The sequence below is a fragment of the Aspergillus novofumigatus genome, assembly GCF_002847465.1.
Source record: "Aspergillus novofumigatus IBT 16806 chromosome Unknown P174scaffold_5, whole genome shotgun sequence".
NCBI classification, from domain to species: Eukaryota; Fungi; Ascomycota; class Eurotiomycetes; order Eurotiales; family Aspergillaceae; genus Aspergillus; species Aspergillus novofumigatus.
The window spans coordinates 727,455-751,331 of record NW_020194278.1 but is presented as its reverse complement, the minus strand read 5'-3'; the positions used below and the strand labels follow the sequence as shown (position 1 = coordinate 751,331).

At 49.5% G+C, this 23,877-nt stretch overlaps 7 protein-coding genes across 7 annotated transcripts; all 7 read left to right on the top strand.

Moving 5' to 3' along the window:
• Window positions 1-1,178: 1,178 nt before the first annotated feature.
• P174DRAFT_421599 (uncharacterized protein) lies at window positions 1,179-2,342 on the top strand (the record flags this gene model as incomplete). Its single annotated transcript, XM_024824964.1, has 2 exons — window positions 1,179-2,184; window positions 2,245-2,342. 2 exons carry the CDS (start codon window positions 1,179-1,181, stop codon window positions 2,340-2,342), a joined length of 1,104 nt encoding a protein of 367 aa, XP_024681145.1.
• Window positions 2,343-3,482: 1,140 nt separating this feature from the next.
• Window positions 3,483-4,898, top strand: P174DRAFT_461091 (Rcd1-like cell differentiation family protein; the record flags this gene model as incomplete). The annotated part of the gene is made up of 4 exons (XM_024829968.1): window positions 3,483-3,966; window positions 4,042-4,197; window positions 4,269-4,644; window positions 4,721-4,898. The coding sequence occupies 4 exons, from the start codon at window positions 3,483-3,485 to the stop codon at window positions 4,896-4,898; spliced, it is 1,194 nt and encodes a 397-aa protein (XP_024681144.1).
• An 857-nt stretch (window positions 4,899-5,755) lies between these two features.
• On the top strand, window positions 5,756-8,840 carry P174DRAFT_513109 (putative PHD finger domain protein). Its single transcript, XM_024831949.1, has 6 exons — window positions 5,756-6,127; window positions 6,247-6,344; window positions 6,408-6,627; window positions 6,685-6,729; window positions 6,786-7,526; window positions 7,582-8,840. Exons 1-6 carry the CDS (start codon window positions 5,957-5,959, stop codon window positions 8,770-8,772), a joined length of 2,466 nt encoding a protein of 821 aa, XP_024681143.1. The 5' UTR covers window positions 5,756-5,956; the 3' UTR covers window positions 8,773-8,840.
• A 5,025-nt stretch (window positions 8,841-13,865) lies between these two features.
• P174DRAFT_442394 (uncharacterized protein) lies at window positions 13,866-14,545 on the top strand. Its single transcript, XM_024827567.1, has one exon. It carries the CDS (start codon window positions 13,975-13,977, stop codon window positions 14,209-14,211), a length of 237 nt encoding a protein of 78 aa, XP_024681142.1. The 5' UTR covers window positions 13,866-13,974; the 3' UTR covers window positions 14,212-14,545.
• Window positions 14,546-18,723: 4,178 nt separating this feature from the next.
• On the top strand, window positions 18,724-20,414 carry P174DRAFT_408165 (HMG-box domain-containing protein; the record flags this gene model as incomplete). Its single annotated transcript, XM_024824163.1, has 3 exons — window positions 18,724-18,912; window positions 18,965-19,036; window positions 19,103-20,414. The coding sequence occupies 3 exons, from the start codon at window positions 18,724-18,726 to the stop codon at window positions 20,363-20,365; spliced, it is 1,524 nt and encodes a 507-aa protein (XP_024681141.1). The 3' UTR covers window positions 20,366-20,414.
• A 1,028-nt stretch (window positions 20,415-21,442) lies between these two features.
• On the top strand, window positions 21,443-22,161 carry P174DRAFT_513107 (uncharacterized protein; the record flags this gene model as incomplete). The annotated part of the gene is made up of 3 exons (XM_024831948.1): window positions 21,443-21,619; window positions 21,716-21,844; window positions 21,883-22,161. The coding sequence occupies exons 1-3, from the start codon at window positions 21,551-21,553 to the stop codon at window positions 22,159-22,161; spliced, it is 477 nt and encodes a 158-aa protein (XP_024681140.1). The 5' UTR covers window positions 21,443-21,550.
• Window positions 22,162-22,603: 442 nt separating this feature from the next.
• Window positions 22,604-23,543, top strand: P174DRAFT_442389 (DNA replication protein PSF1). Its single transcript, XM_024827566.1, has 3 exons — window positions 22,604-23,046; window positions 23,112-23,296; window positions 23,383-23,543. Exons 1-3 carry the CDS (start codon window positions 22,684-22,686, stop codon window positions 23,474-23,476), a joined length of 642 nt encoding a protein of 213 aa, XP_024681139.1. The 5' UTR covers window positions 22,604-22,683; the 3' UTR covers window positions 23,477-23,543.
• The last annotated feature ends 334 nt before the right edge of the window (window positions 23,544-23,877 follow it).

Genomic DNA, 23,877 nt, shown 5'->3' with positions numbered 1-23,877 from the left:
TAGGTAGGCTCCTTGCAAGAATCCCTCTTCCTTCACAGTCATTGGTCGGTCAGAATGGACTCGATCAAACGCGGCCTGAACTGTTGGATACAGTGAACTCAATGCCTTGCCTATGCGCAGGAAATGCCCAATCTCCTGCCCAAGTTTTCAAACTTTCGGATTCCAAGGCATTAGCGTCTCCGGATCGCCTGAAGATGTGTTGTTCCTACATGAGTACGGAGCATATCAGTGCATACACCGCTCTGGCGATTTGAATCCGAACAGCCGACACGTCAGTAAGCCTTGATACTTAGCTAGCTCAAGACAGGAGACTAAAGATCCGTATCAATGAGAAAGAGTTGACGCATTAGAAAGCCTGATGTGGACAGTCCTACGGGGTACGGAGTACATCGACCATTGGTTGCTGGCCGATACTAAGGCCGGGTAATTTCTGGGATCTTCTGTTGGTGGAGCTTCTACATAAACGGTCAATGGCCCGTCTCACGGTTTGATTAAGTCTCACCGGCCGCTAAAGTCAGGCGATCGGAAGAGTCGAGCGCAGTGACCTAGGAGTGATGCTGTCAGGGACGGCACCCAAAAGAGCGGGGAGGATTCCATGTGAGGGCAGTGATGTGATGCCAATCACACCGACGGATGATGCTCAGTTATTATTAGAAAAGCTGATAGAGACAGAACAGGAAAATATGATATGATTCCCAGCCTCCTAGATTTCCAGGTAGTCTCTTAATCTGAGCTATTGCAATATATCGTGCATCAGCTGTGTTGTAGCGATTGGTTGTTGGTATCAGGAAATCCGGTGGTTGGGTTTGGATGAGAGGAGGCTGGGAGTTGTGCTCAGTCTCGACAGTCAGACCTCCACGAGCTGCCGGATCGCTTCTCATTCTTCCATTCCTTTCTCTCATAGAAACATTTTTGTTTACTTAGATCATTATCACAAAATTTCTTACATTCCGTTCGTTTTTGAAACCTCGTGGAATCTGCTTTATCGCATTCCTGCTATCGGAACTATCCGAACTATAAGCCTGTCAAAAGTGTCACTGCCTCTGAGCTGGTCGACTGCTCAACGGGTGACAGGCTTAAGCTGATTTGGCCAGGAATCGCAGCGAACAGTCCAGGGTGGGCGACTGATCGTTACCTTGCGCCAGCCGTTCAAGAACCGTCGAAACTGCTCCTTCGCCATGAAGACATTTCGTATAGTACGGCCAACGATCTCGATACTGGCTGTTCTGAGCCAGTTGCGACTATCAGCTGCGACACCGCTGGAAGTCGAAGAGGTCAGTCTCGAGGAGGCCAGTCTCGAGAAGCGCTGCGCGAACCCTTGCGGCTATTACAGCCAGCTATGCTGCACCTCCAGCCAGACCTGCGGTACCAACAGTCAGGGACAAGCAGTTTGTTTGGACTCGTCGGGCGGCAGCGGCGGCGGCGGAACTTGGGAATACTATACCACTACCTACGTTATCACCGAGACGGATGCCAAAACGATTACTTCTACATGGAGTAGCCTGATACCGACCGCAACAAGCTCGACCAGTTGCAGGACCGACCTCGGCGAATCAGCTTGCGGCAATACATGCTGTGGTGCTGCGTTTGTCTGCGCCAATGATCAATGTATTGTGGGAAGTTCATCGATATGGGTAACAGCCACTGCGACCCCTCCAGTCCGGGGAACGACACAGTCGACTATGACGCAGACTGCAACTGCGACGACCACACAAGGGTTCATCCCACCTGTGGGAACAGACGGCGCAACTTTGATCGGAGTCCATGCTGCCGGAGGAGGACTGAGCGGTGGCGCGATTGCGGGTATAGTCATCGGCGTAATCGCTGGCGTCTTTATCCTGCTCCTGCTATGCGCCTGTATGTGTTGCAAGGGAGCTCTGGACGCCCTGTTCGCCTGCCTTTGTCCTGGTAGAAGGAAGAGAAAGGATACCACGTATGTCGAAGGGCATTACCATCACCATGCGCACGGAAGCAAACCCGAAGGGCGAACCTGGTTTGGTACTCGGCCATCCGCCTCAGAAGGAGGCGAAAAGAAGTCCAGATGGGGAAGTCTGGCGACCATTGGCATTATACTCGGCGCTCTTGCGCTGTGTCTAGGCTTGAGGAGGCGCAAGGATGAAGACGAGAAGAGTGATTACACTTATCCCAGCTCTTACTATTATTACTCCGACTACACGAGCGCAAGTATGTCTCCCCCGCTCTCCCAATTGACCGTCCGTAGCTAACAGTCTGCGTCTTAGGTAGCGAAAGCTCGGATAGGCGAACAAGAGACACAAGACGATCCAGAAATCCTCGCACGCCGCGCTCACGACGATCATGATCTAATGACTTGCTCCCAATGATCCGACGGCGTCTTCGAAAACGAATTCCCCGTCTCCTGTGAATGACTGAGCATTCTCAAGGAGCTTCCCCAATAACTGATAATGCATAGATCGGCGCTGGCCTTGTATGTTATAAGTATGCTTGCTCTTTTTCCATTGTGATCTGTGATTTCTGGGACGGAAATGTGTGACGATTATCTTCGTGTGATTATGTTTTACCTTTATGACCTTGATGGATTGGACGAGAAAAATGATGTAAATATGAGCAACGAACGCGAATGATCCGAGTTATACGGTAATAACGAAACCTGGTAATCCAACAGATCTTAATCACTGTAGGGTTATTTAACCTGCCAGGCACATAAGATGCTATAAGTTTGCCTTGGGACAGATATAGACATATCCGAACCGCAAAGCATCATGAGCTCGAAGCTGAAGAGGGCATCTGGACGCAGGTACCCTTGTAGCCTAACACAGATGCCGATTATGATTTCATGCATTCTTATCATGATCGCCAAGGGGCATTTTGAATCTCCGATTCCCCAACCTGGCGAGGGTGAGAGCAAGGGCCATCATAGTCACCTGCCGGACTGACTCGTGCGCCTTTCAGTGTAACCTGCAAGTCGGTACTTTATTTAGGTAGGTTAGGTATTCGAGGAATGTAAGCTCCCAAAACACCTTCTGAACAGCTCAAGAACAGTACTCGATGGTAGATATGAAGCCAGCAGAAAAAGAGAGATGAGAAGTGAAGGATTCTTGATGTTATTTTGCAGAGAAAAGCCAAGATCATGGTGCTAAAAGTAGTAACTAGTACGTAGTGGGAGGCTCCACAAGACACAGAACCCGACCCTTCTTCATCGCCAAAAGTCACAAACCCAACTAAACCGCCTAAGCTCAACTTGCGCGCGCTCCCCGCCCGCCTCCCGAAGTCCGAACTTCCCTCTTCAATAACCCTCCTCTATCTATCACTTCCGACTTCTGCTTCCTATTATATCCAACAACCTCTACCAGTCAACGCTACATCTGACTCCTGTCAGCAGAGATTTATCCATGAATTACACTTCCGAGTTCCCTGCTTGACAATCTGAACTATCCTATCCTCGCGACGCTTCACCGTCTCTATTAGTCGCCTAGGGTACTACGATCCTTCGTCGGCCCGCCATGCTTCAGACACAATCTCAGCACGTCTTTTCCCACCAGCATCAGTATCCGCAGGCTGATCCTTCTTGGCTGCAGCATCAGCAGCAACAGCAGCAGCCGCAGCAACAGCACCATCCGGCCCAGCCCCATCCCCACCAAGCACAACAGCAGCATTCGTCGCTGGTGGCTCAACATGCTCAAGTTCAGGCTGCTGCCGCCGCAGCGGCTGCCGCTCAACAGCAACATTATAATCGCATCGCTATGGCTGGAAACGGTGCTGCTGGGAACGCGGCGCAAGGTGCCGGTGCCGCAGCCTTGAATGGAGAAAACGCTTTGTCCGGTGCGGTCTCGGTCATGGATGGTGGCATCAGCGATGAGAACAGAAAGGTCTTCATTTGGGTTGCAGAGCTGCTTGATCCGAATCGTCGGGAGGCGGCTCTGATGGAACTCAGCAAGAAGAGAGAGCAGGTTCCCGAATTGGCGCTGGTCATCTGGCATTCATTTGGTATGATCTGAGACTTTCGCCCGCGGTTCTGCGGAGTGCATAATCTGAACGTTCAGTACTAACATTCTCTCGAAGGAGTTATGACTGCTCTGCTCCAGGAAATCATCTCCGTTTACCCCCTGCTCAACCCTTCCCAGTTGACTGCTGCGGCGTCGAATCGAGTTTGCAATGCGCTGGCTCTGTTACAATGTGTTGCCTCTCACAACGAGACTCGCACTCTTTTTCTGAATGGTATTTTCTCACCCCTGATTTACCTGCGTGCACTGAGAGACAGCATTGCTGATGAGCACGTCGCCTTCTAGCTCACATCCCTCTTTTTCTTTACCCGTTTCTCAACACAACTTCGAAGTCTCGACCTTTTGAATACCTGCGACTTACTTCACTGGGAGTCATCGGGGCGTTGGTAAAGAATGATTCGTCCGATGTGATCAACTTCCTCCTAACGACCGAGATCATCCCTCTGTGCCTTCGCATCATGGAGACAGGATCGGAGCTGAGCAAAACCGTCGCCATTTTCATTGTACAGAAAATTCTTCTTGATGATATCGGTCTTGCATATATTTGCGCTACATACGAACGATTTTACGCCGTGGGAACGGTGTTGAGCAATATGGTCACCCAGCTTGTGGAGCAGCAGACAGTGAGATTGCTGAAACATGTTGTCCGCTGCTTCCTTCGGTGAGTCTAGACCTCTGAGTCCCGATATCCTCGCAATAGACTGCCGATCGGATCCCATATGCTAATATCGTATCAGACTCAGTGACAATAGCAGGGCTCGTGAAGCTCTCCGCCAGTGCCTTCCCGAACCGCTCCGCGACGCCACCTTCTCCTCTGTACTCCGCGACGATGCGGCCACGAAACGCTGCCTTGCACAGCTTCTCATCAATCTCTCTGATAATGTTTCCGACGGCGCTCCGGGAGTCACCATGTAGACGACGAAAAAAGTATCCTTCCTCATCTAATATGCTTGGTATATTTGCCACCTTACGACATGCATGGGACGGTTTCTAGGCGAAGACGGATCACACGGCGCAAATAGTGTTCAAAATGGCAATCTCTACACATTGAGACAAGAAAAGCAAAGGGAGGGGCATGATCGATGAGGCCATGGTTTCGATTCAAGAAAAGCTTTCTTTTCTCTTTTTTCTTTCCCCTTTTTTTTATTGTGATCATCTGAGTTGGTTTCATTTCGGTGACTTGGTGCTTGAGTGATCTTTCGTGTTCGAGTGTATCAATTCTCTGGTTTCCATTTCGTCCTCTTCATTGTTCTTGCCTTCTTGTACGGGTTCTGCTGATCTTTCATTGCAATGGTACAAGGGTCGGTGGCGTGGATATGGTTGGGCGCTATCTTCTCTTTCGCGCATTTTCCTTCTCTTCAATCATGATTCTTTTACCAATCCGTATACCATTGAGATAGACCCTCTTTTGAGCAAGAGATACCAATATATATAAGTTTTTGTTCATGATGGATGCTGGTTGAACTGTTTCTCGCGAATTATATCTCGCGAGATATGCAATTAACAAATGCTGAGATCTCCAATGTTTGCTCTGGGACTCTGTGGAACAATGTGGTTTATTTTCTTTATGAATGCTTCTATTTTCATTCTTATTTACACCTTTCTGTTTCTTGAGGACTTCACCTCCCTGAACATACAGAAAGACGATCTACCGTGGAGTGCCTTATCGGGGTGTAATTAATCACGTGACGGCGTCCCCAGGTTCGACGCGCCTCCCTCTGAGCTCATCACTGTCTCGCGCCCTGGAAAAACTTCCGCCGTGTCTGCCCGCCGCCCTTCCAGCCAGGACAATTACAACACTTTCCTGGGAGGAACTGAAATCATTAACACTCATCCAACCGCAATTAATATTTGTCCCACAGATTCAATTTTTTGATCTAGGAAGAAGATCAGGTTGTCCCACGCATTGAACCTCGCACCTTCTTGAATTCCCATCTGCGCTGCGGCGCCCTGAATGGTCTTGAATCGCCGCCATGGTATCGCGAAAGCGCACCCGCTCCGAGGTGGACGCTGCTCCGGAGCAGCCTTCTGAAGAAAATGGCTTGCTGAACCGTCTTCGGAATTGCTGGGAGTTTGCGAACCTCATGCAGTATATCGCGATTTTTGGTAAAGTCATGAAGATTGACGAAGACTTTGGAATTGATGTGAGTGTTATTCTTTCCCATGCTCCTGCGCAGCTCCGTATACCGGGAGCGACAGTTCTGTGCTATTTGTCCCCCGTCTTTCTTACGAAGCTGATTGTTGGTCGTCCCTCCCTTGCTAGGATTTGGAAACGGAATGCCTCAAACCTGAACCATCGGAAAAGCTCATGGAGATTGGACTCTGCCTTCTCAAATGGGTCTCGTCGCATCGAGGTCTTACGTATGTGAACGGTCTCTTCACTTTCTCTATGTCGCCTCAGCTGATGGGAGGTTTTGGATCTAGGTTCGAGAACTTTGACGAATATACGCGACGTCAATACAATGCCAAAGCTCCCCATCTGCCTAACCCCTTCGGTTACGACGAGGTCCCGAACAAATTCTTGGACTTTGATGTATTCCAAAAGCTTCGTGTTCTCCATCAACTGTCTGTTTGGACTTTTTGGAACCCCGATCGCATCCGCGAGAAGATGCCAGAGCAGAAAGAAATTGACCAAACACAATGGGTTGGTAACCTCCCGCTGTCTACCTTGGTCTTCCGCAGAAATGCTGATACGGTGCAGCGCATTGAAGAATTAGGCTATGATCGCGAAGGCCGCTACTATTACGTTCTAGATGACAACCGGCTGTACCGTCGTACCGATCCTGATATCCCCCCCCGAAGCCTGCCAAGTCGAAGCCGAAGAGCCGAAGCGCAAGAGCATCACGAGCCTCCAAACGACGGAAAGTCTCAGGCGCGGCGCCCGTTGAAGAGTTCGGTGAAGACACTGACAATGTGGATGACGGCGTTGCTAAAGATCCCTTTGAAAACATGAAGTGGGAATGCATCGCCATCACATTAGAGGATTATAACCGCTTCTTGGACACGGTTCGCAAGACCAAAGACCCAGACGAGAAGATATTGCGGGATAGGATCGTGGAGCACGTGTTACCGGTCATCGAGAGGGAGGAAGAAGCTCTACAACGGAAGCGAGCCAGGCGTGAGAAGGAGCTCTTGAACATGCAGCTGCTTGCAGGCGCCAAACGGTCCGGCCGACTCGCCCAGAAGGCTGAGAGGGAGCGACAAGAGCGAGAGGCAGCCGAAGCAGCTCGGAAGTACGAGGCGGATTTGGCCGCGGCGCGCAAGGAAGAGGAAAGGTTGAGGAAGATGGAGGAAGAACGACGCACTCGGATGATGACGCGTGAGCAGCGCATCAAAGACCGGGAACGAAAGCGTCGTCTGCATGAAGCCGAACTTCAGAAAATTGCAGAAGAACAGGAGAGACTTGAAAGGGGTGAGAGCAGGCTGTCAGAAAGGCAGCTCAAGGCTGAAATGGAGAAGCAGAGGAAGAGCTTGGAGGAGCTTCAGTCAGATGATCACTGGATTTTTGACTGTTCAGGTTGTGGAGTCCACGGGGAAAATTGGGTATGAAATGGCCATTCTCGACTGTATCAGCCGCACCTTGCTAACAAGGAAACAGGATGATGGCTCACATAGCGTAGCGTGTGAAAAGTGCAATGTGTGGCAGCATAGCAAGTGTCTAGGTATTGCACAGCATGATGCCGAGCGCGAAGATTTCCACTTCATCTGTCAGGATTGCAAGCGACGGGAGGAAGAGGCGAAGTTGCCAAAACTTCCTCCTTTGAAGTTCAAAATCGGTTCTTCACCACCGTCCGCTGCTCTGGCTACCCACCATCATCAAGACTCGGGAGTAACCAATGCCGCCGCAACAGCGCAAATGAGTTCTCCTTCAAAGCCCCCGAAGGTAGAACCACACGCGCCATCTTCAAGTACAGCTCAGGCAGTGACTCGAGTGCCATCATCGCCTGAACGTCCTCCCCAGCACGTCACCCACGGACAGTCAGCTCCTATTAGCGACTCTCGGCCTTTGTCGTCGCCGATGAAAGGCATGAATGGTTTGGCGCCTTCGTCTCAGGGACTGTCTCAGGGACTGCCTTCTAAGCTGCCATCCATCTCACAAGCTACCAATCTTCCTCCTATCGGTCTAGGCACCTTTGGTGGAAGTTCTTTGCATACTGGACGGCCGTCGTCTGCCCACTCAGCTCAGAGCCCGAGTCTTCCCTCGCCTATTCAGAATCGTCCCTCAATGTCTCCCACCCAAGGCAATCATGATGTTGGTCCGCTTGCGGGATTTCCACCTACAGGTCCCTCGGACGGCTCAACTCCATGGACGCCGTTTGGACCACATCGGGCGGCTCCGCGGCCCGACACTGTCAATAATGCCTCCTTTTCTTCGTTCCACAGCGGTCGGCCATCTTTCTCAGCGGCGACTCCTAGTGGCAGCAGGTCCTCGCCCCCGCAGAGCTCGCATGGCGTACCATTTTCTGGCATCAGCCCAACCAAGCAGTCTCCGCGTCCCATGACCTCGGGCAGCCTTGTTGGGGCCCCAATCCTGCCTCCAATTCAGAAACTGGAGCCGAGCCCGAAGTTGATGGGCAGAAGTTCGCCTGACGCGCCCATTCCACCTCCCGTGAAATCTATGACTCCTGAACAGGAAGAGCGTCGGCAAAGGGAAAATGCTCTAATGTTCCAGTCTCAGCCTCACTCCCTGTCTAATCGCCAGTATTCCACCATGTCATCCCCTTCGCTCAATCGGATACCTCCTTTGGGCCCATCAGCTCTTAGTCGGAACAACGAACCACAGTCATAGGCGGCTCGGCAGGACCATAAGTTAGATGGTGAATTGGAATTAGGCGCTTATTTTTCGTCGGGTACAGGTTCCACATTGCATTTTGATATGGGATTTCGTACTACATTTTACACTGCATCATGGCCGAAGTGTGCTTCATTTCTGGATCTTTCGGCAAGCAATACCCTTCTTTACCCGAACGAATCTAGGGTCCGCGATGGTGGAGATTTACTCCGTGTTGGCGCTGTTATTCTTCCGATGGGCGAATACTGAAAGGCCGGAAACATCTCCCCCAGCAAATGGACATTATCCAACACCTGCAAACGGAACGACGTATTCTTTATTTGACCACTATCTGCGGATCGCCAATTCTAGTCTGCAAGGTTAATTGAACGTCCGAAATATCCGAAGATCGAAGCGCTACTTTCGGGCGACGTTGAAATTTTGCATCGGTCGATCGGTCGATGAACAACAATGCCTTTTGGGTTTTTTGACAACATGTCACTGTATCAATTGATCTTCTCTTCTGTCGTACGCAGGATACATCATCTTTTTCTGATCTGGGCCGGATGGGATTTCTGAATTACATCCACGGAGTTTTACAATGCAATCAAGGCGTTGCACTGGGTTGATTGAGGAGTTAATAGAGACTGACAGATCGGATGGTTTTTTCTGTATGTTTCAATAGATGCGGTTATGGTTTCAGTCTCAAGGCAGAAAATGGACACGCATGCATAGCTATTCCTTCAAATTTGCTTCAATACTATATCGAGCAATATTGCATTGCCTGGTTGCCTCAGGTGTAGGCTACACTCCAGCCCTGGAGTCCGAACGAATCCGAAACCCCTATCGGGTCGGCTGCATGCCTGTCTCAGGTACAATCAGAGGGATCCCAGTAAACCAGGGTAGCCTACGATCTATATACCGGTCACCTATAGCGCAGGGGCAACCCAATTCTTAGGACGAGATGGCTGCAGCTATGCAGATTGACAATAGCAAAGACACAAGAATGGGTTTTCTGCGCAGGTAGCAAATGAGCTGACCCTGGCACACCCGCTGCGCTGGGAGCAAAGGGTAGAGTCCGTCTGAATCGATTCGTGAGAACTGCATGGGGGCATTTCAAATCGAACTGGATGGTTTGTTCTTGTTGACGGGAATGTGCTGCTGGTTGGGGATGGCGATAGGGATGGGGATGGAGGACAGGACAATCACCTTATTGTGCTTGTTCCTCGCATGGTGCATATGCATTTTTTTTAGGAGGTAGGGCGGGCAAGCAAGCAAGTCCCTGATGCTTGGCCTGTGGTGATTGAGTGAGTGATGTACGGATACTCTGTAGGCCTGGACATGTTTACTCGCTGTCGATGACTTTAGGACTCTATTGCTCGTGTAACATGGGCTGGTTAGGGGAAATACTCGTAGCCCGATGGGTCCCTCTGCGCTCCATTCATACTTGTACGGACTATGAGGGTCTAATTCCGTCCGGGATTGCCCTGAATCGATTTTCAGGGATATGAATCCTGTTCTAATAAGAGGGTCGGCAGTCCGCCATGAAAATCTAACCGTTCAAAGTAGATAGTTTAGACGACTTGATTCGATCCATTCTTGTTGTATCAATCAAGCTGTCGGTTTAGTGTATCGACTATTATGGTGTAACGTCCAGTGCGCACGGGATGGATCATCGTTAGCTCACCGGGGGTGGCTGATTAACAGCCTGGCAGCTGCTGGGACTTTTGTCTCTCTCGTTCATTTGCCGCTTGGTTGAGACAGGATACAGGCACTCAAGTTTCCACTGCAGGACAAGTAGCCAAGAGCACATGATGAACGAGTGTTTAGTACGGAGTACTCCGTACGACAACTAACGAAAGTATGTAGCAGGCCCCTCCTCACTGGCCATAGGCAAACCTGACTCGAGGAAATCATTCCAAATCATGTATGCTTGGCGGAATATCCTATCGAATGTAACGTCGGCTATCGGCTCCGGTCATGACTTTATGAGTGCTATCTCGTATTACGGGCATGGTTGGGTTAGGGTACTCGGCTATGTGATCCCAGGAGGGACTAGTGGTGCAAGATGAACGACTAAACTGACGATGGCGGGTGATGGTCCGGCCGCGATGCAGCTCACGATCCAAAGATCGCCTGAACTCAAAAATCTGACAGTGACAGCCCTCGTTTCTCAGATCGTGTTCATGACTCGGGGAAAGGCAGTTTTGAATGGTTCCCGTCAACCCCGTGGAGCTAGCCAAGCATGCACATTGTGGATAGTGCTCGTGGTTTAGCTAGTAATCGATTGGAGTAGATAGACGGGGAAAGCGGATCCCAGTACATGCAGATGTCGACATAGGCAAGGGGTTCAGAGTAATCCTGTACTAAACTACGTAGTAGCATCCTCAGCTTCAACTTTAGGCTTGTAGGTGTGACAACTCTACCGCCGTGGCGCCTGTCTCTTGTCCAAGTCGTTAGCCTGTACGGGGGTAGGCAGATCCTCATGCACATGGCCTAACTGTAGTATGCAGTGCCAGATAAACAGATTGGAAGAATGAAATGGACAGTATCCAATTGTATCATGGATTCACGGGGAATTGGTTAGTCGTACAGATTGGAGTAAGTGCTTTGGGCTAGGTAAGAAGCAACATGGTCCAGGCCAAGAGTCCCCAAGTGGGGTCCGGATGGAGTTCCAATTCCGCCGACACTACTCCGTAAAGTTGACTAGATTACTAGAAGGGGGCATTGATAGCAGGGAATATATCTCTAATACGCATTAGCCGCGGGATTGCTCAATATTCGATACACCATCGATTCATAACAAAGTGCCGGCAGCTGATCCAAAGTCTAATCAAAGCAAAAACCTACATGGCACAAAAGCCTAATATTTCTCCATAGGTCTCGAACTATTAAGGTATGCGGATCGACCTTCCTCTAAACCGATCTGGTCCGTGGAGTGTGCGGAGTACTCCGTAGGGCGTAGACTCGCCGCACTATGGTACATAGTCCGTACTAGTATTTCATTTTCACTTTGACGTTTTGAAGATGTCAAAACCGAGTCTATCCGTCCACTCGAGGCGGTTGTTCGGATCCGATGCAAAGGCACATTGCTTATTAATAAACGATCAAGCCGCTGATCGCTAGCCACAGACCACTGACGATGAAGTATTGAAGGTGATGATGCTGAAAAGTCAGCAGTCAGTTATCTGTCACTCGAAGTCAAGGTTACTTGGGCCACTAGAGCTTTCCAATAGAAAGCCATGTCACTGCACCATAGTCATACCTCCTCATACGACTAAACAACCTTATTACTAAGGTACCTTACCCCATAGGGAAAATTAATCGGCTGCTCCGTACTGGACCATCTGCGCATCGTCACATATGCCTCATACCCGAAAGTAAGTTATAGACGCCGAAATCACGCTATTCTGATACAGAGTTGATCCCCGAACTAAACCGTCCGAGTCAGCCACAGATTAAGCTCGTACGAGCTCGTACGAGGGTTGGGATGAATATCTATTGTAGCTTCGCGTGGCAGTCAGGAGCCAGACATCCCTGCATATGCAAAGTACATCATGACGGGGAATGGCACCAAACAGAACGCACAGGCCGCGGACATCCTTGTGCTATAAAACAGCGTTTATTACGTGGAGTCCGTATGTTGAGAGACTTCCTAATGTACCATGTATCACACCCTTACTACTACCAGCGCCTTAGACTGACCGGTCAGGCCGCAAGGCACATGACTCGAAAGCGATAAACGGTTACCGTTAAGTAATCAGTGATGATACTGCATGGAAGGGTAGGGATTAGACTCAAGCTTCGCAATTTGTCACGCTTTCCAGCATTTTGCTTGGTGGACTTGATAATTTGAGTGTCGGGTAAGCTGATGGATTATTCCCCCTTTCCGGGTCATTCGAACTCGATAGTAGATGCCTTACTTTACAGGCAATATGCTACACTCGAGTACTCCGACTGCTAAACTGAGCGTTTCTTATATCCGAAGACCCGTAAAGTCCGTTGCTAGAAAATTTATCAGTAAGACTGCAAGGGCCGTAGCGACGAACTCAATGTATCTTCTTATCACTAACTTATGTCTAAAGACTTAGGATTCCGCTATGTAGTAGACGCGCGGATGCGAACCATCGAGGGAGATGGATGACGTGAACCAGGCACCTGCCGCATCATTCATTGCCCAAATGAGAGAATTGCACCTTGGCTGGGCTGGACGGATAACTCTAAAGCTGGCAGGTGATTTGGTACGTACCTTCGTTCGAGTCATTCCATATTTCTCCCATATTTCTCCCAACTTCACCCCAGGCTCCATGAGTCCAGCCTTATCTATCCTCGTGTTTAACTTCGACCCTGTCCACACGAGTGACAAAGCGTTTTCTGCCATTTAAGGTTGGATAAGAAACCATGTACTCGTACTGTTTTGTCAAACCATATCAGACCCACGCGGAGGATCGCCATGCTGTTGCTCCATAGTCCATAGGGAGTAGAACTGTAGATTCAAGGTAGGACCAATTCTGCGCCGTGGAGTTTCCACGGCCGGCACAGCGGGCAGACGTGAGAGCAGGGAAAGCATCCTCGAGCTATCCGGGCCGGCGTACCAGCACCACTCAAGGTTTATCGCTTGAGACTTGTTGACCGTTGCTGCCACTCAGTGAGCCAACTAGTGCGCTATCACACCGCAATCTAGCAGGAAAGTTCGCCTCGAGGCGCAGGATGTGTGGTCTTTATCACCAATTGTCACCAATCATATTGGCCCAACGCCCTGTTGGTTACTCAACAGTGCGCACACCTCTCCTGGTGAATTATCTTCTTGTCTTTTCCATCTTCTTGATTACCAGAAATACCTCGTGGCATAAGGTTTGAAACTTAGGATTGAGCCTACTCTGGCGCTTTGACGATGATTGTGGTGGCTTCCCTTCCACAACCACATGTTTCTGGGAGGCCACGTTTTTGTTGATCGCAGCCACCCTGCACCTTATTTCCAATCGAGCCATGAATAGCGCAGGTCGCGATGGTCTTGCTCGGCGATATACGCTTGCCATGTGGTTGAGACTTGAGAGAACCATGGAAGTAGTATGCCAAAAGGACTTAGTGCCAAACAGACTTTCTTGCGTCTCTCACTCCCCATACTTGACACACGTCGCTCAGGTGAAAAGTTTGACCAGAAGGCATGGAGAAGCAAAAGTGTGATAGCTAGTCCAGAAACAGGGAATGCGGTTGATCATGTGGGCGTTTTCCATTGAATACCTACTCCTCTACCGGTCTCTCAGTTTGCTGTGCCTGAGCAGACATCCAGTTGACAATCCTGAGTACAGCTCCTTGTCGGCCGTTGGCTTGTATCCATTGATCGCCTTTCTGGCCACTCCCAGGTCAAGCGATATTCCCGAAAAATATCTGGGACCAAGAAGACGAAGGAAGATTGGCGGTATCTCTGATGTCCGCTTGCTCTGCATTTCCTGATAGAGCCATCTAGCGTATCATGGAATCCTGAGTCTTAGCCACTTGTCTGACTCGCCGAAGAGTCAATAGCCTCTTCCCCAACGTTGATCCTGCCATGTGCTCGGGGACATTTGATCGGCAACTTTTGGAAGGAGCTTTCCGTGGCTCGTACCCAGATTGTTTCGTTTTCTCTTCCCACCATTTGCCCCATAAATGGAATCCTATTCTTCACAACTTTGTTTCAAAAAATATATTCAACGTTGAATGTTTGGGGAGAAGAGGCGCAGTCTTCGAACCTGAAACGCGATTATTATTAGGTTCGCCGGATTTGGTGAGGAAAGAAGCCATTAACCCATTCAGGGTGCAACGAACCAAGATGTGGTGATCAACGCCATGGTTGAGACCAGCAATTTGACAGGCCCCTGTCACCAGACCATCGAGGCTTTGCTCTGTCTGTTGTCCTCAAAATACTACACTCAACGGAATGGGAAAGGCTCGCTTCTTGGCGCAGATCTAGTGATGTTCCAGAAGCTTGTCGGACACCTGGGGTTGTCGAAATTGTCCTACCAGATCATCCTTGCTGCCAATCCTCTTCCTTTTGGAGGAGGCTTTGCCCAAGGACCTGCATGGTGACACCAACGGGGCTGACATCAACTCAAGCGGTCAAAGCGTCCCTGCAGGAGTCATGAACCACTCTGAAACTTGCAAGATACCTCAACAATGAGTGCTTTCATCTTGAGGCAAAGATCCTTGATGAAACTAGCCCTGCCCACAATAGTGCATGAATGCCTTGTACAAAAATAGACAGCACGAACTGCATCCACATGAGGTCGAATTGGAAAACCAGCGCTTCAGGTTGCTGGGGAATCTCGAGTCGAGCGCTGATACCTACTGTCAAAGGCCAGAGGTTCCTGTGTCCCTGGATTAAGCTCGAACAAAGAACTGATGCAGGGCCACTACGGTTCCTGCGCAAGCCATATGGGGGCCTTTCAAGCCTATCAGCAACAGCAGCCCACTTGACAGCCGCAGATCATGGGTCCATGCAAGCCTCCACTCGACGGTATGCCTGCTCACTCTGATATGGTGGACAATCAACAAAAAGGTCAATTAAGATGGATGAAGCAGAAGAGTGTGTAAGGCTCCCCCAAAAACCATTCGGTACGTCGATTGTGACTGGTATCCACTCTAGGTACCGTAACCGCTTTCAGGTTGACACATGACAGCCACATGCTTGGGGCTTGCTACACGGTCCAATAGCTGCAAGGATATGTACTATCGACTTGTTGGTATCACCACAAGATCAAGGAATGACAACCTAATTCTGGCAGTTAAGTAAAGTACCTTATTGCATGGTCATGATCCATTGTATGCGACTTGCGTACAGAAACCCGCCAAGTTCTTCCTCGACTCCAGGTAGGCTATGGACTTATTCGTTCCTGCTGCATATGGCCTAGTCGACACGTGACTGAAAAGAGTCCAAGTGCAAGGAACCTGATGGCAAGGATAGCAAGCCATTTAGGCACATCGATCAAGGTTGATCAAGGGTAACATGCACAAATCCTATCATTATAGACCAAAGGGGAGGCGAAGATAGGGAGCAGTTCGTCAGGCTACCGGTATTTTTGGATACAAGGTACGAGACCCGTCCTGACTCTATTCTCTTTTTACAGACATCTACGCTAGTAAGGTAAGAATCGGCGATCTGCTAGAGCCAGCCTGTGGTACTAGTGCGGCGCAAATTTGGCCCACCCAATGATAAGCACCAATGGGGTCCTCGTGGCAGGAAGGTAACTTAATTCTCATAACAGCCACCACATATTGAATAATAATGCCTAGTAATAGCCGGGCTACGCAACTACCGCCACGGTATCTATGAATGCCAACTTTCGGCAGACTTCAGGTGAGAATTGACTGAGAGGGAAAAAGAAAAGTGAGAGAAAGGAAGAGAGGGTTGATACTGAGGGATTAGGGATTCTATATGTTGGCAAATCTGGCTCTGAACGAGGTCCTCTCACTCCTGATCATCAAGCTCCCCGCAAAACTGGTCGAATTAAACCCCGTCTCCATCGGGTCCATGCTCACCGTTTGGTCCGACTATGGGGCATCTCCAAACACGGAACTGCTTGCGCCCGAACCAACGACCTACCTATCAATGACAACATTACCGGCAACTCCGTTTCCCACTCAAGACGTCTACATACAGGTAGCGTATCTCTCCTAAAATGGCGGACCCGAGGGCGATCGACAATCTCAAGTTCCATACTCCGCCGCGATTTAGGTTAAATACTGGGAAATGTCCATGGTCCTCTTGAAACTACGTACATTATTACATATGGTTTAGACCGGGTGATTTGCTGGAAGTTATGGAGGTCGAATAAGGCCATGTGGGAAGCGTACGGTTCCATGGGCCAGTCCTCATGTCTTCTCACTATACGGCGTAGGTCCCGGAATCGATATACCTTTTCGACGGGAGGGATTCTAAGTAGCTACGAAGTAGGTACGGTAACCGCCTCATGTTATATTTGAAATATCCACCCACAGACTCCAATGACATGCAGTCTTATATCGTCAGACCCATGGAACGTCGCTTCTGATATCATGATCAGTACATAGGTACTCTGAGTCTCATCGCGGAGAGTGGAGATGTCTTCCTCTTCTATACTCCTAAACAAATCATGAGACCCTGTATCATACATATATATAGTCTAGATTTGTCATGTATATACTCCGTGTTGTCTCACGTTTTTACTTGAATTGTCCGTCAGGTCGTGGATAGATAGTTAATGCCCCGTATGTACTATGGCTCAACTCTACGACTGACCACTGTTTGACACTTCAGGATAGTGAAGTATTGACGACATCTACTGTAGGTTTATGTAAGTATCTGCCAGTCAACTTGAAATAAAATTTTTTTTCTTTTTTTAGGGGTCTTTTTTTCCTTTTCGATTTCCCCTTTTCCCGTTGGTCGTTTCTCCTTCTGATCCTGTCTGAGACTGATAGACCCATTACTAACGCGCTGTCACTTTCTGAAGCTAATTAGACGAATGTCGCATTTATTACCATAACAGTTACTGTAGACAGGTATCCCAGGAGCTAAAGCCACATGAGGTCTTCCCCGTCATGTGTAATAATGCCTGAACATAGAACAGTCCAATTTAGAGAGACAGAAAGTATTCGTAACAGAATTGTGTCTTTGAGCCTGAAATTAGATTCTCCATTGAATCCCCTCTGGTTTTTTCTTGAATATTTGAATTATTCAACTTCTATCAAATCATGATCCATGGATAGTTCTGTCCACACTGCGGTACCTACATCCACTCTAGCCACTCAGTCCCAGACTGATTCACTAACAAGGGATCTAGAAGCAGTTCAAAGCATCTGCATCTAGAATTGGCACAAAGGAGGGGCGCAGTCCCTCTCATTCTGGCTCTTTTATTATAATAATTATTATCATTTTTCTAATTTTTCTTTTCTTTTTTGATCCTTTGGGAGGAAGATCCACTGGCGTATGTTTAGTTCAAGCCTTCAAAGGACACAACAGAAAAGAATAGGAAATACGGTCTGATAATATTAATGGCAAACCCCGGTCTCCTCTCGTCCCAGCACGGTGGAACAAAGACAGCGCGCAGAGCATTTTTGGCTTGATTTTCCCAGCAGGTGCAACACCGCCATTGACTCAGGGCCTCAGCCTACTGGACTGCACCAGCCAGAGAGGAACTCCTGACTGACTGACTGATGTCTGTCTGTGTCTGTTTGGCCCTCCAGGTCTGCAATAATGATGCATGGAAGAACCATAATACATCTCCACTATTACCCACTGATCAGACATTAAAACATTAAATAAGATCGACGGGGCTCTTGAGATTCACGATCTCGTTCACATCCCCATACCTTGATCAATCAGTCTGTCAATCAATCAGTCCTCTCCTCCAATTGATCCCTCCTTCCCATCCTGTTTGCTGAATATCTTTCATAAAATATCCTGCATACCCCTCCTTCATCCTCTCTCTTCTCTTTTCCTTGGTCTCATCAATCTCGCCTACTTCTACTGTTGATCGCTGATTTCCCGTGGAACTCTTCTACCGCTCCGTCTCCTTCTGGTACCCGTCTCCAAACGACAGTGCATAATACTGTCTGATACAGCGTTCCATCTTCTCGTCGGGGGTCTCTGTTGCTGTGGGGCATCGATTCACTGGAGCCTCAAATGCTCAACTTGCCTCTCAAGCATACCCTACTTAATCATAAAGTTATTGTCATTCCATTCACCTTCTCGGGTGTCTCTCTGCGCGGCTCGCCCGATTGTTTCCCCCGGTTGTCTAAGTCAAGGGGTTATCATTTTGACAATCGGACTGTCTCAGCCTTCGCACAAGAGTCAGAAAGGGGAAATTTCCCAGATCTCCTTTCGAGCATCTGATCTGCTGAGGGAACTTCTACAACCACTCCCATTGCGTCCTAAAAACGCATATTTCCGCTATCGCGCGACCTTTCCTCCCAACATCTCTATACCATCCTCACCTCTGATCTGCTGCCACAATGGCTGCTGCAGCTGCAGCTGCGAGATTCATCCCACCTCCTTCTCCCCCTCAGTCAACCGACGGAGATCTCGCTTCTGAACAGCGTGGCATGCTCAACTCGCTATATTGCTCCCAGAACCCTTTTGTCACATCTAGCTTGCCGTGCAGCGCTGAAGCTGCCTACAGTGAGCTTGAGCCACAAGCGATGGTGAGTTGGAAGCTTTCTTCAGCTTGTTGATTACCTACTGACTGTTGATCAGACCTACGGCCCTTCATCGTCACCGCGATATGTCTCCCACGAGTACTCAACACCTCTACCACTACAGCATACGGTAGGGTCCCCGCCCCCGTTCTCAGTGACACATTTAGCTAGCCAAGCATGTGCTAATAGACTGCAGATGCTACCCTCAGGTATTCAGATCAATACGCCGCCTCCTGCCTCGGACGAGGGAGTTGTTCCTAGCAGATTAGAAGCGACTCCTCCTCGCTGGCCATCTTCATCAGCCTTGAAGCTTTCCCCTGGGAAAGTAAGAGTAGCTAGACCTCCCAGAATTAGGCGCCGAGCCAAGAAGGCGAACAACCGGGAGTCGAAACCTAAGCTAGCTGGTCCTTTAAGTGAAGTTACCAAGCATTTGACACATGTTCCCCTCAGAGACATGGACAGCTGGGTGCATCGGCCCAAGGAGGTGCGGCACGCGGAGGTTGCCAAAAAGAATGGCAAAGTTGCCAGACCTATGAACTCGTTCATGCTCTACCGGTCTGCATACGCAGAGCGGACCAAGGAGTGGTTTGCACAGAATAACCACCAGGTCGTTTCAGAGGTCGCAGGCGACAGCTGGCGGATCGAAACGCCAGAGATTCGCGAGAAGTACGAGCTTCTGGCCAACCTCGAAAAGGCCAATCATCTCAAAGCACACCCAGGATACAAGTTCTCCCCGTCGAAGGAAAAGAAGAAACGATCTGAAACGGATGACGACCAGCTGACCGTGGATGGCGGCGAGATGACTACTGCATCTAGCCCGGCGTTCCTCCAGGTTCGTGCCGTGGGCTCGTCCGAGGTCGACAGCAATGGTTGGGGCAGCCACGACTCAACACCCTTCGACTTTCCAGAGCATGGGCTGCCCACGACGACATATTACGGTTCTTCGTGGCAGACCAGTCATCCCAGCATGTCAGCTCCCAAGCCCTCTTCATACCTCCAGCAGCCAATGCATCAAAACCTCATGGGCCCTCCTACTGAAGATCCTCGATTCAAGCATGTTGGACTCCAGGACATCCAGTTCACCTCGTCGACGGCGCTGGCCGGGCTGCCTGGAGGCGCCCACCACGACCTTCTTCAGCCCCAGAACACCCCTGGAACTGGACCCGATGGTCAGCTGGATCCTCAGTTGCTGTCATTAAGCGACCACTCTAGTCAGCATGCTATGTACAACCACTCACACTATGCGATCTGGCAAGAAGTCCCGACGAGTAACTGCTATGTCCCTGTTCCCTCTCCGCTGCAATCCACATACCATGTCGGCGCCACCTATCATCAAGGCATGCAGACTCTAGGGGATAGCCACGATACTTGGGATTCTACCAACGACGAGACCAGTTTTGACGCTTCCAATGGCGAATTCGAGCACTGGATCAACTCTCAAGCATCTGAATATCCCTGATCGACAATGTGACATTAATCAAGGCAGCTTCCTTGTGTCCCTGTCTTGTTGTGACGAGAAGATGACCCTCATGTCATGCTTACTGATGTGTGTTTTCTGATTTCTGTCTGTCATTGGGCCGGCCTTTTGTAATTTAGAAGAAAACCTCAGGGTCGGAGTTGTACAGGCGCGGAGTCTAGTATTGTGGGACTGGGTGATACCCTACGTTCTTCAGGTCTCCTGCTGCTCCTTCTCATTGGTAGTCTGCGTGATATCTCCTTTTGTCTGTTGGAGTTGATCCCTTTCTGGGTGGTAATCTCCTTTGATATTTCATGGAAATATCCCTGCTATTTATGTTGTTGGTATCTTGACTTTGACACAATATTAGATTGAGGGGCGCAAATCATTATTTTTCTGACCTGCTCTCCTCTTTGTAAAAATTTCCTTTGCATTGCACTGCTACAACCTTGTCCAAGGATGACCAATCTTCTGGTAACGAGTATCTTCTCCCGTCGATTGTAGCCAGAGAGCTATTGCGTTCGTGGACCACCCCTCATCTTTGAACCCGTCGTGTTCACTCAAATCCACCGATCCACTCGTTCGTAGCCAAATCTACACTATACAAGTCCACGTCGTTAACACATTCAGTATGTTCTCCTTGCAACAGTGAACATGCACAAGCCGTCAACGAGGCTATTTGAACGAGCAATCGACTGCGGCTGAACGATCCGGTTGATACACCAGGTCGGATATTCCTTATGTCGGGAGAGAGGGAGTCAACGCATTTCGTCGTTGATTCTCCTGCATTATGCTTTTACTGAGCTCCCCTGCTTTGTTGTCTCTCCTCGAGTGTGTGATAAGGCATGTATGTCCACAGATCACCCTTGTGACGAGCCAATCATTTTTGGTCTGTCTGCAGATCGCTGATCTATTGATCGGAGATCGTCAATAGATGCGCCAAGTGTAAATCCTATGTGGATAGGTTAACTAATGGACGGTGCTGACAATTCAGTCAGACAAGTCACGGGCCAGGAGACACATACTGAGCTGGAAGAATGGGACCTGAGCACATAGTGATACTTACTTTTTTCTGGACATAAATAGCCCACCCTCGCTGGACCCAAATGAAGTTTCCAGATAATCTGTATAAACTCAAAGACTCAACCCTCTACTAGATCAGCATCCAAACAGGACCAATTGCCGACAATGAAGCTCGCAATTCTAGCAGCCTTGTCTACTCTCGCTTGCGCAGCTTCTCAAAACTATTTCGTTGGCGTAAGTGTCTTTGCCCTCCCCACTGCACCTTATGACCAGCTGACAAGGTAGTATGACTCCCTGAACCCCGGCCCCGTCGACCCCAACCCCTTCAAGGGCCTCTCATACGGCGACCAGTTCACAGTCGCTCGTCGCGCCAAAGTAGCCCCAACCCTCTACAGACCCAAGAAGAACCCCAACGTTCTGGCCCTCGCTCCAAAGCCGCCTGGGACATTCCTCGGTTCCGTCCGCAAGGCCCGGCGGCGGATACCTTCGAAGCCAAGAAGATCTCCTTTGCATGCGTGACGGACCAGAAAGGCAAGACGGTGCCTGTTGACTGTACCGTTTTGTTCGAGGGCACGCAGAACAACGATCTAGGGATTCCGAAGATCCAGACGGCGAAATACACTAGCACGCCCCGACTGCAGAGAGTGGATTTTGAGGGGTTTACGGACTTAAGGACGTTGGGATTTACTGTCTCCAAGGCTGGGGAGGATGATAAGTTGAGTCAGGATGTTACGTTGATTTTGGATAACTTTGGGTATGTTGTCAACTCGAAGTAGTGTTGTGGATTGTGCGACATCCAACCTTTTGTGATGGATTAGGAGCGAATATTGCAGTAGCATTGATTTAGGGCATGCATCCTTAGTAGAACACCTTGACAATCCCTTCATGAACTCGTAACTCAATATGAGCTCGAATGCGTCCTGCTGTCTTACTGTGGTCTTATGGGTGCTTTTGATTCTCCATATTCAGCCTGATACCAATCGCGGCGGCCAATATTCATCCTTAACGCGTCAAACTTGTGCTGATAATGCACCAGTACGTATGCAAGAATAATACAGCAAGTCCAAGTCCCAATGATAGTAGTTGTAGATTGTAAGTGCCTACTGTCCTACTCCGTAGGTTCTTATGCAATGACCGCCTTTCGCGAGGCTTGGCACGCGGAATTGCATCAACCCGGCAGAATAAACTTATCGGGCCGATCATTGACACACGCGTCCAGCGCGATCATCAGACGCATCAATATATAGCAGTAATAACACCCTAAAATTCTGACATCTTTTCCTTGTCAACACACCATCATGTACGGCGAACTCGGAAACAAACTGGTCCGCCGCGTCCTACTCCCCAAATTGCATCCGGCGCTATTTGCTAACAGCACCCACACAGGTCCAACACGCCAAACGCACGCAATCCCTCGTCCACCTCCCCCCTACCAAACCGAACTGGTACGCACCGTCGCCCGCGAAGTCCGCAATCTCGACCGCGACGTCGCCCGCCTCCTCGAACCCTTCGGCGGCAGTTTCAACCCCTCCGCAGATCCAGCGACCGCCTGCGCCCTACTAGTCGACCACATCTGCACGCGCCGCAACAAGCGCTGTCTCCTTGCGTATCACCGCGTGCGCACGGAGAAGCTCGAGGAGCTCTGCTGGAAGGGGGTTGATGTGCTGGAGCAGGAGCAGCCGAATGCCGACGAGGGGCGGCGGCGCATGGGGTGGTGAGTTCGCAGGCGGGGAACCATAGCTCGTTGAGTCCTGAGGAGGAGGAGTATTTTCGGCAGTATAGTGATATGCTGGCGGCGTATAAGGGGCAGTGGACGGATATTGATTTGACGGGGAGCTTGGAGCCGCCGAGGGATCTGTTTATTGATGTGAGGGTTTTGAAGGATGCGGGGGAGATTCAGACGGAGTATGGGTATGTTGTTCTTGCTCTTGTCTGTCGGCTGGGCAATCCTACTGCATGCATTGAGAGCAGAGCTGACGTGTGTTGATGTTTTACAGGGTTATCAATCTGACGAAGAACAGTCAACTCTACGTTCGACAGGGCGATGTGGAACGGCTGATCGCGCAAGGGTTCCTGGAGCGACTGAGCTGATAGGAATTGATGATGATAAACGGCAGGCGGATTGACGACTTGAGATACCCATTGTATATACGGTGCATTGAACTTTTTTCTAAGAATTGTCGTATGGTTTGTAGATGTGTTCCCATATGCGGAGTAGGGGGGCTCTCATCATGATTCCGTGATCTTCATAGTCATGCAGTAAACCAATTTTGACCAGTTGACATTGAAAACAATGGTCGCTGTCATATCGAGTAGCTGATGGTAGCTTCCACTTACTCCGTAAACAAGTACTGCAATTGATCCGCTCGTATGTCCAAAGAAGCAAAGACAGACTAAGCTTGCATGCATATTCCGTCCTTGTGCATTGATCAATCACGGCGATCATACTACATCATTAATCAATTTCAGATTGTTTCTGCCCAACTTTCAAG